Raw genomic sequence first — 16,782 nt, forward strand, 5'->3', positions numbered from 1 at the left:
ACCCACAGCCAATAGTGTCTACAGCACATTTATTGGGTAATATGGCGGTGGTCATGGGGTATACGAATAATTAATTAACTACAGTGAAAGGCCAGAAATACTCAAAAAATTTCATTAAAAAAAATCTGCAAAAGCAATAATCCATCCTTACATACAATATCTATGGGGTCCGAATGGTGAGAAAAGTCAGCAAGCAAAGGAGAGTAGCATTGCTGGAATTGAACTCATCCTCAAGTCTTGGTGAGTAACTTCACAAGGTGGACCCTGTTTTTCACAAAATCTCTCCAAGACGACACTGATATATAGACCTGTATGGTCGAGGCCCGGGTTAACAACGACCGCCACCAGTACTGTTAGCTAACAGGGTGCTGGTGGAAATTGGGCTACTGTTGGCTGAAGGAGGAGAGGAGGGGGAAGGCATGTCCGAAGGCAGGAAGAGAGGAGGAAGGTTAGGAGTGTAGTAGTGAGGGTAGGAACTTTGAATGTTGGCAGTATGACTGGTATAGGGAGAGAGCTAGCTGATATGATGGAGAGAAGGAAGGTTGATGTATTGTGCGCGCAAGAGACCAGATGGAAGGGAAGTAAGGCCAGGTGTATAGGAGGCGGGTTCAAATTGTTATATCATGGTGTGGATGGCAGGAGAAATGGGGTAGGGGTTATCCTAAAGGAACAGTATGCCAAGAGTGTTTTGGAGGTGAAGAGAGCGTCTGATAGAGTGATGTTTATGAAGCTTGAAATTGATGGTATAATGATGAATGTTGTTAGTGCATATGCTCCAAAAGTTGGGTGTGCAATGGATGAGGAAGAAAATTTTTGGAGTGAGTTGGATGAAGTGGTGGTGAGTGTACCCAAGGGTGAGAGACTAGTGATTGGAGCAGACTTCAATGGGCATGTTGGTGAAGTGAACAGAGGGGATAAAGAAGTGATGGGTAGGTATGGTGTTAAGGAGAGGAATGCAGAAGGTCAGATGGTTGTGGATTTTGAGAAAAGGATTTACATAGCTGTGGTGAATACGTATTTTAAGAAAAGGGAGGAGCATAGGGTGATGTACAAGAGTGGAGGAAGATGCACACAGGTGGATTATATCCTATGTAGGAGGGCCAGTCTGAAGGAGATTGGAGACTGTAAAGTGGTGACAGGGGAAAGTGTAGTTAAGCAGCATAGAATGGTGTTTGTAGGATGATGTTGGTGATCAAGAAGACGAGGAGGAGTGTGAAAGCAGTGCCAAGGATTACATGGTGGAAGTTAAAAAAAGAGTGATTGTGAGGTGGAGTTCAGAGAAGAGTTGAAACAGGCACTGGGAGGCAGTGAAGAGTTACCGAATAGCTTGGTAACTACAGCAGAGCTAGTAAGGGCGACTGCTAGAAAGGTGCTTGGTGTGACATCTGGACAGAGGAAGAAGGACAAGGAGACCTGGTGGTGGAATGAGGAAGTACAGGAGAGTATACAGAGGAAGAGGCTGGTGAAGAAGAAATGGGATTGTCAAAGAGATGAAGAAAGTAGACAGGAGTATAAGGAGATGAGGCGCATGGCAAAGAGAGAGGTGGCTAAGTATAAGGCATATGGAGAGTTGTATGAGAGATTGGACACTAAAGAGGGAAAAAAGGACCTGTACCAATTGGCTAGACAGAAGGACAGAGCTTGGAAAGATGTGCAGCAGGTAAGGGTAATAAAGGATAGTGAGGGAAACGTACTCACAAGCGAGGAGAGTGTGTTGAGTAGATGGAAAAAGTACTTTGAAGGGCTGATGAATGAAGAGAATGAGAGAGAGAAGGTTGGATGATGTGGGGATAGTGAATCAGGAAGTGAAACAGATTAGCAAGGAGGAAGTAAGGACAGCTATGAAGAGAATGAAGAATGGAAAGGCTGTTGGCCCAGATGATATACCAGTGGAAGCATGGAGGTGCTTAGGAGAAATGGTAGTGGAATTTTTAATCAGATTGTTTAATGAAATTTTGGAAAGTCAGAGGATGCCTGAGGAGTGGAGAAAAAGTGTTTTGGTACCTATCTTTAAGAATAAGGGTGATGTGCAGAGCTGCAGTAACTACAGAGGGATAAAAGTGATCAGTCACAGCTTGAAGTTATGGGAAAGAGTAGAGAAAGCTAGGTTAAGAAGGGAGGTGATGATTAGTGATCAGCAGTATGGTTTCATGCAAGGAAAGAGCACTACAGATGCAATGTTTGCTCTGAGAGTGTTGGAGAAATTCAGAGAAGGTCAGAAGGAGTTGCATTGTGTCCTTGTGGACTTAGAGACAGCATATGACAGGGTGCCTAGAGAGGAGTTGTGGTATTGTATGAGGAAGTCGGGAGTGGCAGAGAAGTATGCAAGAGTGGTACAGGATATGTACGAGGGTAGTGTGACATTAGTGAGGACTGCGGTAGGAGTGACAGATACGTTTAAGGTGGAGGTGGGATTACATCAAGGATCAGCTCTGAGCCCTTTCTTATTTGCAGTGGTGATGGACAGGTTGACACACGAGATCAGACATGAGGCCCCATGGACTATGATGTTTGCAGATGACATTGTGATATGTAGTGAGAGTAGGGACCAGGATGAAGAGACCCTGGAGAGGTGGAGATATGCTTTAGAGAGGAGAGGAATGAAGGCCAGCAGGGCTAAAACAGAACATATGTGTGTAAATGAGAGGGAGGGTAGAGGGGAATGGTGAGGATGCAGGGAGTAGAGTTGGTAAAGGTGGATGAGTTTAAGTACTTGGAATCAACAGTTCAGAGTAATGGCGAGTGTGGAAGAGAGGTGAAGAAGAGAGTACAGGCAAGGTGGAATGGGTGGAGAAGAGTGTCAGGAGTGATCTGTGACATTACCAGTAAGAGTGAAAGGGAAGGTCTACAAGAAGGTAGTGAGACCAGCTATGTTATATGGGTTGAAGACGGTGGCATTGACAAAAAGTCAGGAGTCAGAGCTGGATGTGGCAGAGTTAAAGATGTTAAGATTTGCACTGGATGTGACTAGGATGGACAGGATTAGGAATCAGTATATTAGAGGGTCAGCTCAGGTTGGACAGTTTGGAGACAAAGCAAGAGAGGCGAGATTGCGTTGGTTTTAACATGTGCTGAGGAGGGATTCGGGGTATATTGGGAAAAGGATGCTAAGGATGGAGCTGCCAGGTAAGAGGAAAAGAGGAAGGCCTAAAATAAGGTTTATGGATGTGGTGAGAGAGGACATGCAGGTGGTAGGTGTGAAAGAGCATGATGCAGAGGACAGGAAGAAATGGAAACAGATGATCCACTGTGGCAACCCGTAATGGAAACAGCAGGAGGAGGAGGAGGAGGAGGAGGAGAAGGAGAAGGAGAAGGAGAAGGAGAAGGAGAAGGAGGAGAAGGAGAAGAAGGAGAAGAAGAAGAAGAAGGAGGAGGAGGAGGAATAAGAGGAAGAAGAAGAGGAAGAGGAAGAAGAGGAGGAAGAGGAGGAAGAGGAGGAAGAAGAAGAAGAGGAAGACAGAGGAGGAAGAGGAAGAAGAAAAAGAGGAGGAGGAAGAGGAAGAAGAAAAAGAGGAGGAAGAAGAGGAAGATGAAGAGGAAGAAGAAGAGGAAGAAGAAGAAGAAGAAGAGGAAGAACTTATACAGCATATATCATGGACAGAACTAGGTTAAAAATAAAAAGATAGCTGGGTGCACAAGACCCGGGATAAAAAAGTACCCAATCCTGGTAGGTGCACTGGTGCCAGGACTGGAAAACAATGACAGTACAGAATCCTCAAAATACAGAAACATTCCTGCAATGGGGCTAGACCAGACCTAGGGGGAGGTTGCCCCCCCCCATTGCAGAAGGAAGTAGCAGTCCACAAAAATGTCAAAAACTGATAGGCCAAAAAAGAGTCATAAAGATGACAAAGTGGACTACTGATAAGAAAGAAGTTATGTATTATTACTATTATGCAAGAAGCCTAAAATCATACTTTGACTTAGGAATAGGGTCCATTCCCCTCATGGTATTAGAAACCAAAAAAACTTGTAAAAATTAAAAAAAAAAGCGATAAACAATTTCTAATCTCTGAAGAAGAAATATGGACATGGGAAAGAAAAAGATTTAATATGATGCAATATTTATGCAAAGGAGAAAGCAAAACTAAACAGAAAAAAAAAGCAGCAGCAAAGATATTTGGAGAGAAATACAGGCAAATGCAACTGGAAATGAAACATTTTAGAAAACAAAAAATAAGAAAACAAAGAGGAAAAGTAGAAAATAGTATTAGTAATAGAAACTAAGGTTATGGATTACCTGTGAAGTGAAGGATTTAGTGTAGAAAATTTAACTCAGATAACATCACAGCAGGACTGAGCAATGGATCCCCAAATTAAGGAGAAACCACTGGCGTGGGGAAACATCTGATCACTTGCCATATGAAGATACTTTGGGGCCTTTCATAAGAAACCAATGCAAATGTTCAGCTGTAGATGCATAGCAACAGAAGCAACAGAAACTGTGGCAACTATGACGAAGTCAATGTTGTGGGGTGATAGGCCAGTGAGCTCCCATATGAAAGCAATGGATGACACAGGATGAAACTGAAGAGAATATGGCACAGGAAGATGCTGTGGAACTTTCTACAGAATCCCCGCAGGAATTGGAGAACAAGAGTGTGCCCTCAGTTTAGAAGAAAATTATCTAAGAAGAGTTGCTTGATACATGGATAGACATATTAAGATGAATGAAAGAAATAGACTACAGAAAGTCAATAAAACCCAGAAAGTTAGAAGTTTGAAAAAATAAATGAACACAGTAATTAGGATTGTCCATAGTGATTCATGTGATATAACAGAAGGAAATAGGATATATTATTGTGCAGCTAAATTAATAACAAAGCCTTACCACAAAAACACAGGGTAGTATGGGAAAGGAAGGGGAGAAATCGAATGCCATCATGGAAGAAATCGAATGCCATCATGGAAGTATTGAATAGAGAACACTATAAAGCAATTAAGACAAGAAGTGTCACTGTTAGAAGAGTATAAAAGAGGGAACAGATCACAACAATACTCAGAAAGATAGACGTGATAAAAGTAACGCAAAGCATCAGAACAGATCAGGATCTATCCGCACTACCGCAAATAATAAATTAAAAATATCAGCACAAGCAGAAAAACTTACAAGATATGCAGATAAATATAAAGGAAAAGTACAAAATAAGCAATTTACTGATGACCCAAAAAAGTTTTATACTGAATTGGGAAACAAGGAAAAAGGAATTGAAATACCACCAAATAAAAAAAGAAATAAATACATCCTGGAGAAATATCTATGAAGATCCTGTGAAACATAAGAAAGATTCTAAATGGACAGAAGTAGTAAAACAAAGAATAAGAAGTTCAAATGTACAGGATATGAAATGGGATGAAGTAACAGACAGAGAGATTGAAATAAAGTTAAGAAAAGCTCCTAACTGGAAACCCCCCGGCCCAGATGCAATATCTTACTTCTGGCTAAAAGTATTGAAATCTTTACATAAAGATTTAGCCATGAGTAAGAACTATTTATATGCACACCCAGACCAGACATCAGCCTGGTTCATCATCATCACTAGCCCCCTTTTTCCCATTTTTCTACATGGGGTCGGGGTACTGTGTTAACTGTCGCCAACTCTCTCGCTTCAGTGCCACACTCCTGCTTTCTTCACTCATGCCTCACTGTCACAGATCTTCTCTCACACAATTCATCCACCTCTTTTGCTGGACGTCCTCATTTCGTCTTACCTTCTTCCTGTCTGTCCCAAATCTTCAACAGATTGCCTTCTGCTTTTCTACACATGTGCCCAAACCACCGTAATCTGTTCTCTTCGATCTTTTCTGCAACTGGAGCTACTCTGGTTTCTGCTCTTATGTCCTCATTTCTTCGTCTGTCCCACAGTGTGCATCCTACCACCTTTCTCAGGCACTTCATTTCCATCATCTCTAGCTTCTTCAGCTGTTCTGCCTTTACTGTCCAGGTTTCTGTACCATACAGTAGTACTGGTCACACCACTGTCTTGTACACCTTACTTTTCAGCTTCCTTGGCATTCTTCTGTCATAGACTACACCTGATACTCTATGCCAGTTGACGGCAGCCCCTCTGATTCTAGCTTTGACCTCTTCCTTCAGACTACCCTTCTCCCAAACTACCCCTCCCACACACCTGAAGCGGTTTACCTGTTCCACTATCTTCCCTTCTATCTCTATTTTCAGCTTCTTCTGATTTCTCCAACTTGCTGCCATTACCACCGTCTTATCTGTGCTTAGTTTCATCCCATGTGCCTTCAGATTTGCATTCAATTCTCCTATCCTTTGCTGAAGTTCTAGCTCAGAGTCTGCCTGTACTGACACATTGTCTGCATACAGCAGATCTGTTGATCCGTCCCCTCCAACCTGTTTACTAATGTAGTCCATCACCAGTATGAACAGCAGTGGGCTCAGAGCTGAACCCTGATGTACACCTACTCCCACTGGGAACCCCTCTGTGAGGCCAAACACTGTTCATACTTGAGTCATTGGGTCCTTGTGCATAGCTTGCACTAATTCTACCAATGTTTCTGGGACTTCAAACCACTGCAGTACTGCCCAGATCAGCTTTCTTGGGACCTCGTCATATGTTTCTCCAAGTCTAGGAACGCCCAAGTTGGACTCTCTCCTCATCTCTAGCTTCTTCTCAAGTATGTCTCAATGTACACATCAGATCAATTGTGCTGCATCCTGATCTGAATCTAAACTGCTCATCTCCCATCTTACATTCTACTACTCTGCGTATCCGTTTAACAATCACCCTCTCCAGAAATTTCATGCAATGTGATATGAGTTTGCTGCCTCTGTACTGCCCACAGTTGTGGATGTCCCCTTTGTTCTTGTACATGGTATGAGTATGCTTATTCTCCAGTCATCTGGGATATGCCTCTCTCCACACTGCTATTAGTACCCTCAGGAACCATCTCTCCTATCTCACCCAGCATCTTTATCATATCTGCCGTAATCTCATCTGAGCCTGCTGCTTTTCCTGACTTCATCTTCCTTAGTACTGTTCTTACTTCTTCTAGGGTGGGCTCCTCTTCTTCTCTCACTGTAGGCTGTTTCTGTGGCAGTAGAGCTTCTGTGTGATTTTCTTCATTCAGAAGCTGCTGGAAATACTCCTTCCATCTGCCTTGGATGTCCTCTGGACTGGTGAGCAGGTTGTTGCTGGCATCCCTTATGAGGGGTGTCTGACTATCTTCTTTATCTTTCTGTATTTGCCTTGCAACCTAATATAGTTTCTTTGTGCACCTTACTGAATCACTTTCCAAACGTTGGTACAGTGCCTCCGATGCCCTATTCTTTGCTATTGCAACTTCTTTCTTAGCTTCTTTGTTAGCCAACCAGTAGCCTGGTCGGTCTTTTCTATCTCCCATTTCTTCTTGCACTCCTTTCTTTTGATGACTTCCTTGACTTCTGCATTCCACCGCCAGCTTTCCTTATGTACCTTATTTCCATACCTGGCTCAGCCACATATCTTTTCTGTAGTCCTAACACATGCTGTTTTTAGGCACTGCCATTCTTATTCAACTCCACCTATTTCCTACTCTACTTGGGGTGCTACAGCCCTGAATAATTCCTTGAACTGCTGTACTTTCTCTCCGGTCAACTTCCAGGTCTTCAGCCTGGTCCCTTTTGACCTTACAGCCTTCTCTAACCACTGCTTGCAGCTGATTGTGGCAACTAGTGGTTTATGCTCTGGGCAGACTGTTTCACTGGGGATAATTTTGCAGTCATGGATTCTACCCCAGTGCCTTTTCCCTACTAGGAGGAAGTCTACCAGAGTTGCATGTTGACTACTCTTGTATGAGATCTTTCGACTGTCTTTCTTTCTGAACCATGTGTTGGCTACTATCAAGCCATTTGCCAGACAGAAGTCTAGAATGGCTTCTCCTTCTTTATTCCTGTTGCTCCACCCATATGGACCCAGGCAGTCCTTATATCCTGTTCTGTCTGTCCTGATATGTGCATTCAAGTAACCCATTATCAACACCAATTCATGTTGTCCTGCTTTATCTAGCAAGTCCTGCAACTGCTGTCTGAATGCATTCTTTTACTCACTATCACAACCCTGCTGTGGGGCATAGGCTGAGATTATGAATACTGTCCTATCATTACACTGGAGTCTGACTGCCACAAGTCTGTCATTAATTCTGATGATATCCCTTACTGCCTTCTGAAGCCTCTCTCTCACCACAATTCCTACACCATTTCTAGTCTGCCCTCCACCTGAGTAGTACACTCTGGATCCCAAGCCAAGTGGCTTTGCTGCACTGTCCTTCCATCTCATCTCTTGGATACATAGGATGTCCAGCCTCCTCCATATCATCATGTCATCCACTTCCAAGCTGCGTCCTGTCAGTGAACCTACATTAAGCATAGCAATTCTCAGTTCATGTTTGGCAGGTTGATTTTTTTACATCCAGCTATCGCTCAACTGAGCTATTCCAGGTAACCCAAGCTGGGCAACTAGACACTGGCCAGCCTGGGCTTTATGGCAGGCACACACTGGCCAATAGGGGCACATATACCCCTCCCACTGTTAGCAAGGGTCCCTGGCATGGGTCAGAATAGGCCGGGTCCTCAACTCACTTATCACCGGTAACTACCCATGCCCATTTTTGGCGACATTAGTCAACATGACTAAATCACCTAGAGCCATATTTTACACTGTTGAATGGCTAGCTCTGCTGTTACGCACAGTCTGTGATCAGTGTTCTCCTATCTTGAGGATACTGCGCACCACAGTAGATGTCCAAAGCAGTTGGTCTGCACAACTCTCCCCCTATAGGGCACCATGTAGAGTCTGTGCTGCTGCCCACAGCTCCATTCATTGATGAGTTTTGAGATGGAAACACTCAGCATGTTTTTCGGATATGGGAGGAAACCCACGGAGACACAGGGAGAACATGCAAACTCCAAACAGGCAACCAGCCTGGTTAACAGGAAAAACAATACTCCTACTTAAGAACGAACCTGCAAGCTATCCTAAAAACTACTGAACAATAACTTGCCTTCCGAGGACATATAAACTATACAATGGAAATGATGTCGAGTTTATAATCATTTAGAAGAAAACTCAATCATGGCAATAGAACAAAAGGGCAATAAAAGAAAGTCATATGAAACAAAGGATCATTTGTTGTTAAAGTCATAATGGAGAACTGTAAAAAGGGGAAGAATCTAAGTATGGCATGAACAGACTATAAAAAAAAGCATATGACAATATCCCACATTCATGGATAAAAGAGTGCTTAAAAGTGTACAAGATACATCCCTACACTGATCAATTATGTTACAGCGACCATGAAACAGTGGCAAACCACTTTGCAGTTAAGCCACGATAAACAAATTATTATTCTAGGGATAAAAATTCAAAGGGGGCTAATCCAGGGTGACTCTCCGTCAGCACTGCTATTTTGTCTTGCCCTTATCCCATTAAGTTGTCTACTTAACAAACTAGGTCATAGCTACGATTTGGCTCTCAGAAAACATCAAAGTGTAAAGACTTTTCTTTTTGTAAATAATTTAAAACTGTATAGTTCGTCAAATGAGGACCTGAAAGCACAACTGCAAGTAGTCAAAACTTTTTCAGATGATATAAGAATGTCATTTGGTCTTGATAAATGTGCAAAAGCAACCTTTAAAGCAGGAAAGCTGCAGCACCAAAAAAAACCATCAGGTTGGGACAGGAATGTGATATAAAACTTGAGCACGAGGGAGTGTATAAATATTTGAGAACTGATGAAGGATCAACGACATGAACAAATGCAAATAAAACTTAGGAAGGAACATTTTAGAAGACTTAAATTAATACTGAAAACAGTGTTGACATCTAGGAACAAAGTCCATGCTATAAACCAATTTGCTCTTCCTGTCCTAACTTCCAGTTTTGGAGTGACTGACTGGCCCCAAAAGATGTTGGATGGGTTGGACAGGAAAACAAGAAAGATGCTTCATGCTCACCAAATGATCTATAAAAATCAGTGCACACCAAGATTATATATTCTCCCATTCTGAAGGAGGTATGAACCTCCTTGAAATTGAGTAAATGTATAGATCTGCAACTGTGGGACTGTATACATACCTGCTGACCTCAAGACCAAAATGTAGTGAAAGTTTTGAAACATGAGGAGAATAAGTCTAAGAAAACTACTCAGCTTAGTTTAGCAGAAGCATATTGGTATCAAGTGGGAATGGAAATCAAACCAGAAGTAGATAAAAGCATATTGGTATCAAGTGGGAATGGAAATCAAACCAGAAGTAGATAAAAATCAGGCAGCAAACGAATGTGCCAAAAAACAAACGAAAGAATATAAGGTGAAGAATCAGATGAGAAGGCAAGGAATGTGGAAAATGCAGAAATATAGATGCAAGTACAGAAAACTTTTGGAACAACCTCATGTTGATCAGGACTGAATGCAGAAATGGTTAAGGAGAGGGGAATTTAAACAAAAAGACAAAATATTAATATTGGTGGGCCAAGATAGTGGACTACGTAAAGTTCGTTTACAAAGTCCATTGAACATGTGGGAGAAACAGACAAATGTAGGTTTTGTAAAACAGAATTGGAAACAAGTCACATATCTTGGTTTTGATATACTAATGGCAGAAGGGCTGCATACTGAAAGGCATAATAATGTGGCAAGACTGTTACACTGGGGATTGTGCAAACATTATAAAATTGAAGTAGCAGAAAAAGTGGAAACATGAGCCACAAAGTATCACAGAAAATGATGGAGTTTATATTACATGGGATCATCCATTACCAACAGTTCAAAAAAAAGGGTGGGAGAAAACCAGATATAGTAGTCCATGAAAAGAAGACAAAAGTAGCACTGATCATTGAAATTGCTACATCCAGTGACCACTGTGTCTTATGTACAGAGAGAAACAGACTCATAAAATACCAGGATTTGCAAGCAAAAATGAGGGCAATGTGGAAGAAGATACCCAGACATTTCCAGAAGTAGTAGAAGCAATGAGTCTTATAAAAACAATTTACAATTATACTTAGATATGTTAACAATACACATAACCCAAACCAACTGCAGGAGTCATTATTGGGAACATTGAGAGCACTGCAAAGAGCACTTCTGGCTAACATCAAAGACTGAAACAATACTACCTTCATGAACTTTAATCATACTTTGACTTGGGAATGGGGTCCATTCCTGTCATGGTATTAGAAACCCAAAAGACTTGGAGAAATTAAAAAGGGAGAAAAAATATCTATTCAATTGCCCTCATGCTGCTGTTCTACAAACGACATGACACTGTCCTTTTCTGAAGACAAATCTGTGGGTTATTTGCTTTTACCTATTTCCTCTTTCATTTCCATGCCAGGCTTCTAAGAGACAGACAATGAATTCACTCCCAGTAAGGTCTGTTCTTCAAGCCTGTAACAAAACAGAAATACGTATTTCATATACAAGGAAATTTAGATTTGCATAAAATAACGATCGCATGTTCAGTAATTTCACTGTACTGATGATCAATGTTTTTAAGTCCAGTCCCCCATTAACCAGGGTTTATTTCTATGAATCAGTGTTTCACCTACCAGGTATACAAAAATGCATGATCCACCAGTAAATTATCACTCTGCTGACTCCCCCATCCAAATATGAGATGGGCATACTTTTTCTCCCTGTATTTCAATTGGTGGCTACAGCCTCATATACATAAAGAAATAACATGGCTAACCTGCAGTCATTTCTTTTTGGCAGTTCCCATATTTTAGAAGAATAGATGAGCTGTGAAGGCACAGTGAACATCAACGATGATGCATCTAATGTGATACCTTCCTGCATCACTATCGGCAGTCACTCAAGGCAGCAGTACAGAAATAAGCACATGTAATACCTCCACTTCAGGTGAAGAAAGCACGTAGTACTGGCATGACTTCCTCAGACAATGTGCCAATGGGTACGTAAGTCAGCCATAGACCAAAACACAAATATCACTGCTGACAGGTGGGCCACAAGCAAGTATTACACAAAACATTCATAAGATATGTCTAAGTGTTCATATTATATACGTTTGTTCAAATGACATGACATATTGATGCTGTATGTTGTAATATATCTTCTGTACAAAAGCACAGAGAAATTAGATTATGGCAATTTGTGAAAAATGGCCATGACTAAACAAACAAATTATTGAAACTTCTTGCATTTTACTATTTTGTTGCGTTTGTCTGCTTTCACTTCTTTCAAGTAACGCAGGAACAGAAGTTCAGGGGAGTGTCATGCAACATTTAAACCTGGAAAAATAGGAATACTGCTGTGATGAATATAGCACTTGATTTTAAAGCAACATTAGCAAATGAGAAAGAAATCCAAAGCAGAAAATGGATGCTTTAGCATGCATCATTCAGAAACAGCAGACAGTAATCTAAAAATGTCATAATGTTTGCCAATCCAAGAGATGCCAGTAAATAAATTGATGCCTGCTTACTTATTTAAAGTTGCACCAGAAGATCATAATCAAGCATCTCATTTTCAATGCAATTCGAAAGATGGTAAAAAAAAAAAACTCTTAGAAATTACAAGCTAAGAGGAAAACAAAACATGAATAAAATGATTCCAGATGTCAGCCAAATTAAATGCTGGTACAGATAATCTCTACAACAAACCTAAGTAATGAAACACGTGGCCAGGATAACTATTGATGTTGTGTATGATATTAATATAGCAACAATTTAATGATGAATTTCATACAGATGTAGGGGGAATATATGTATGTATGGTATAACCTATAGATATTAGTAGGTGTAATCCTTGGCACAATCTGTGTAAGCAGATATACTAAATGATGATCCTTATGGAGGTGCCTGAAACATGCCTATAATCTACAGATACTGGTAGGTGCAGCCCTTGGAGGAGTCCACGTAAACTGAAATTTGCAACGCCAATCCTTGCAGAGGTTGAGGGTGGGGTCACACATATGCATGCCTATAACCTGATCTTCACTAGCAACCAAGCTTATAGTACATGATAACCACACACTTTGAGAAATATAGACAGTTTTAAACCATACAGACCGCAATGCTCATTAGCAACCTGCAAAAAAAATTTAATAAACTGGCCCCAGTTTTTTTGGAATAGTCTTGCAACAAAAAATACTTCGATAGACAACCTCATATTAAGAGGAAAAAAACAGAAGAATCTTAAATGTAAATGCTTCAGGAGCTCAGGATAGTATGCCTAGTATAACTAACATTTCCAAAATTAGCCTGATTTCTATGTTATTATTCATAAACTACTTAAAAACATTTTAAATGTTTTGTTCATTGCTATGCTCATGTAAATAGTTGTGAATCTCTCTTTTTCATTTGTTACATTGTAACATAGTGTATATTTAGTTTTGCATCTAGTTTACTTACCAGAGTTTCAATGCATCTTTTACTTACCTCAGCATGTATATTGGTTTCTATTGTTGTTTTATCTACCTTATATCCCAAGTCATGGTTGAAAAGATCATGGAACAGTCTACCCACCTGGTTAACAAATCACAGTTAGATGGATAGATAGGCAGACAGACAGACAAATGGGTAGATAGAGAGAGACAGAAATAGATAGTGGGAATGAGCCTTTGTGGAGTCTGTGTAAGCTGAAATCCATAATGCCAAGCCTTACAAACTTTGAGGTGGGGGTACCTGCATGTGCAGCTATAAGCTCTTGATAATAAAGTGAATGATCACTGGGGGAGTCTGAAATCTGTAATGCTGAGCACCATGAAATTTGGAGAGTCATCTGGATTCATGGCTATAACCTATAGATGTTATATACAGAGATCCCTGTGGAGTCTACATAAAATTAAAAAAAAGTTGTGCTACGCGTTATGAAACTTGGGGAGAGCATCCAATGCCTGCACTGCAATAGCATATAAACGTCAGTGTAAGTGATCCATCACAGGGGTATATGTAAATTAAAATCCATAATGCTGACTTTCACAAAATTTGGAGTGACACTTGCATGTACAGCTACAATCTAGAGATATTAGTGACAGTCATCTCTGATGGGGTTTATGTAAACTGAAATCTGCAATACTGTGCCTTGCAGAGGGTTTTTTTGGCCGGGGGGTGCACTTGCACAGATATTTGTCTGTGTGTGTGTGGTACCTAGATACTATACAATTGGAGACACTGTAGATAAAATCCAGTACGGTTTGACATTTACAGATATTACTTTCACAGAAGTCAAAGTAAACTTTGTCATTTAGAACTACAGACGTATAGCCTAAACGAAATTTCGTGCATCAGCTCAATTTTTGAGAGGAAAGTGAAACACAAACAAGGAATTAACATAACAAATACAATACTATTCCCAATACATGCAAGAAAGAGAAGAGACATTTACCTACACTCATATATGAAAAGAATACCCTCCCGAGTTAAATTAACTACCCTATTTAAAGTAATACAAAACAACTTTTGAAATGCCTAAGTTATTTGTCTAGTATTGCACTAGAGTGAGTTAAATAATACTGACTATGAATATAATAAATAAATATTGCACTTACTTAGACTATATTGCACAAATAAATAAAAACTGACTTATTACAGTGGATATAAAAAGTTTACATGCCCCTGTTAAAATACCATGTTTTTATGATATAAAAAAAATGAGACCACAATAAATCATTTCAAAACTTTTCCCACCTTTAATGTGACCTATAACCTGTACAATTCAATTGAAAAACAAACAAATCTGTTAGGGGAAAAATATAAAAAATGTATAACAAGCTGGTTGCATAACTGTGCACACTCTTAAACTAATACGTTATTGAAGCACCTTTTCATTTAATTACAGCATTCAGTCTTCTTGGGTACACACCTGCCATCAATTAAAGAGACTCTAATTAACCCCAAATAAAGTTCAAATGTCCTAGTAGGATTTTCCTGATATTTATTCAGTTACCTGCTACAGCTTAAAAATTAGGAAGATGAATCAGTCTGTATAAAATAAAACAATGAGTATATACTACCAAGACTGGAGTATCAAACAAGGTTTCATTTATTGTTAGTCTATGCTTCCTGGCATCTACAGACTCCAATTATTTCTGCAATCCACTAAACACCTACACAGAATATACCTGACTTTGGGGCTTGGTGGTTTCATCCTGCTATACGTTATAGCCATGAGTACAGATGGTTGCCCAAATTTCAAGGTATGAACACACACACACACACACACACACAATCACACACAGCAAATTAAAACATTTTAATTCTAAAACGTAGCTGATTTATATAGCAGTAGCAAGGTAAAACGTGGCACTAACATTAATTTTGGTGCTCAATCTCTGCGATATTAAGGGTTGGGAAACTAGTAATATTAGATGCTAGCCAAACTGTAAAAATCCAAGTTACTCCTAAAACTGAAACTAAACTATAACTTAACACTAGTATGCTATCTTGCTGAACTTCAAGTAGTTTACCTACAAATATTGGTACAAGTTAGAACTACATGTGTGGGTTTGAATAAACTATGTTTGTTTTGAGCTGTGAGCTATTTAAAGCAGCCCTAAAGTACATCTTTCTTTATTTCATAAATGAAACCAGTAGGTAGCAAAGGTATGCACCACAATCTAGTTAGATTACTTTTTAAATGTTTCAGGACTACGGGAAGATAAAATGGCTGCCTCCAATGCTTTGCAATTTTTCCACTTAAAGGCTCATACTCATGTATTATGAAGTGTTGGTATCCAAGGCAATCAGCTGCGCTGAAGTACTGGCTGAGATGCATACCTTAATTATGAAAGACATACATTGCAGTTCAGAAGAGTGTTATACAGAGCATAAATTGATTAATGCTACATGTCATATGCCTAAACTGGGTTACAACTGTACACACCTGGAAGGTCAATAATATGTTTACAAAGTGTTATACCAGTCTTGAGGATATAGTACCTCTCAACTCTTACTCCAGTTAAATGTATTCTCAAGTCAACCACTCATTCATCTAACTGCAATTTTATGATTCTGGGAGCATGTAAGATATCTGCCCTAATAACATCTGCAACATCCTGAATTATTTGCCTGTGAAAATGGCAGATAGGATGACCGTGCAAATAATTTAGTAAAAACATCTATACAATGTTCTGGAAATACACTTTTACAACCCACAAGTCTAAGAGCTAAGAAGGATGCATAGTTGATAACAGAGGTCAGCAACCCAATGTGCACAAGGAGTTCTTTCAAGTTATCTGCACAAAAAGCCCTATCTCTGTATTATTTCTTTTTTTAGTTATCATTTTGTTACCATGCCTGCTGACCAGACACGCCTTGATCACAGTACACATCTGTATTTCCACTCTAGGAATTCTACACACAACTTAGGAGATAGCTGACCGAATGAGCCTCTCACAGACACAGTCATGTGGGTGTTTTGTGCTTGCACGATCCTCCCATCAATGAGATCATTTGGATAACCTAACACCACCTCTGGCAGAGGTATGTGATAAATGTATCACCACAAAAGCCCACAATGTCCTTTCCTTGTGAGTGTGCACTTCCACACAAACATTTTGAAAGCTACCACCCAATGACCATCTCCAGGTCATTGTCTGTGTAACAACCCCTCCTCTGAGGGATTTTACCAGTGTATGTGGCTGGCTCCACTCTTCCCCACAAGAAGAGTCCACCAATCCACCCTACCAGCTCCATCCAAAATCCAAGCTGCTAGATGAACACAGATTTCCTGGGCACAGTAAAACTTTACCACTCTACTCAACCAACAGTGGCAAATGTCTACATTACAGCATACAACCTTGGGAGAAAATCC

The 16,782-nt window shown here is 40.2% G+C and overlaps 1 protein-coding gene across 1 annotated transcript in view; it reads right to left on the minus strand.

Moving 5' to 3' along the window:
- Positions 1-16,782, minus strand: part of SLC36A4 (solute carrier family 36 member 4) — a gene marked incomplete in the record, with an annotated part of 1,257,367 nt that overhangs the window by 1,160,578 nt on the left and 80,007 nt on the right. The window contains 1 exon segment of the mRNA XM_044072201.1: positions 11,315-11,394. Coding sequence (XP_043928136.1) covers positions 11,315-11,336 — 22 coding nt within the window.

Source organism: Protopterus annectens, chromosome 5.part0 (genome assembly GCF_019279795.1).
Source record: "Protopterus annectens isolate FY-2018-M chromosome 5.part0, PAN1.0, whole genome shotgun sequence".
NCBI classification, from domain to species: Eukaryota; Metazoa; Chordata; order Ceratodontiformes; family Protopteridae; genus Protopterus; species Protopterus annectens.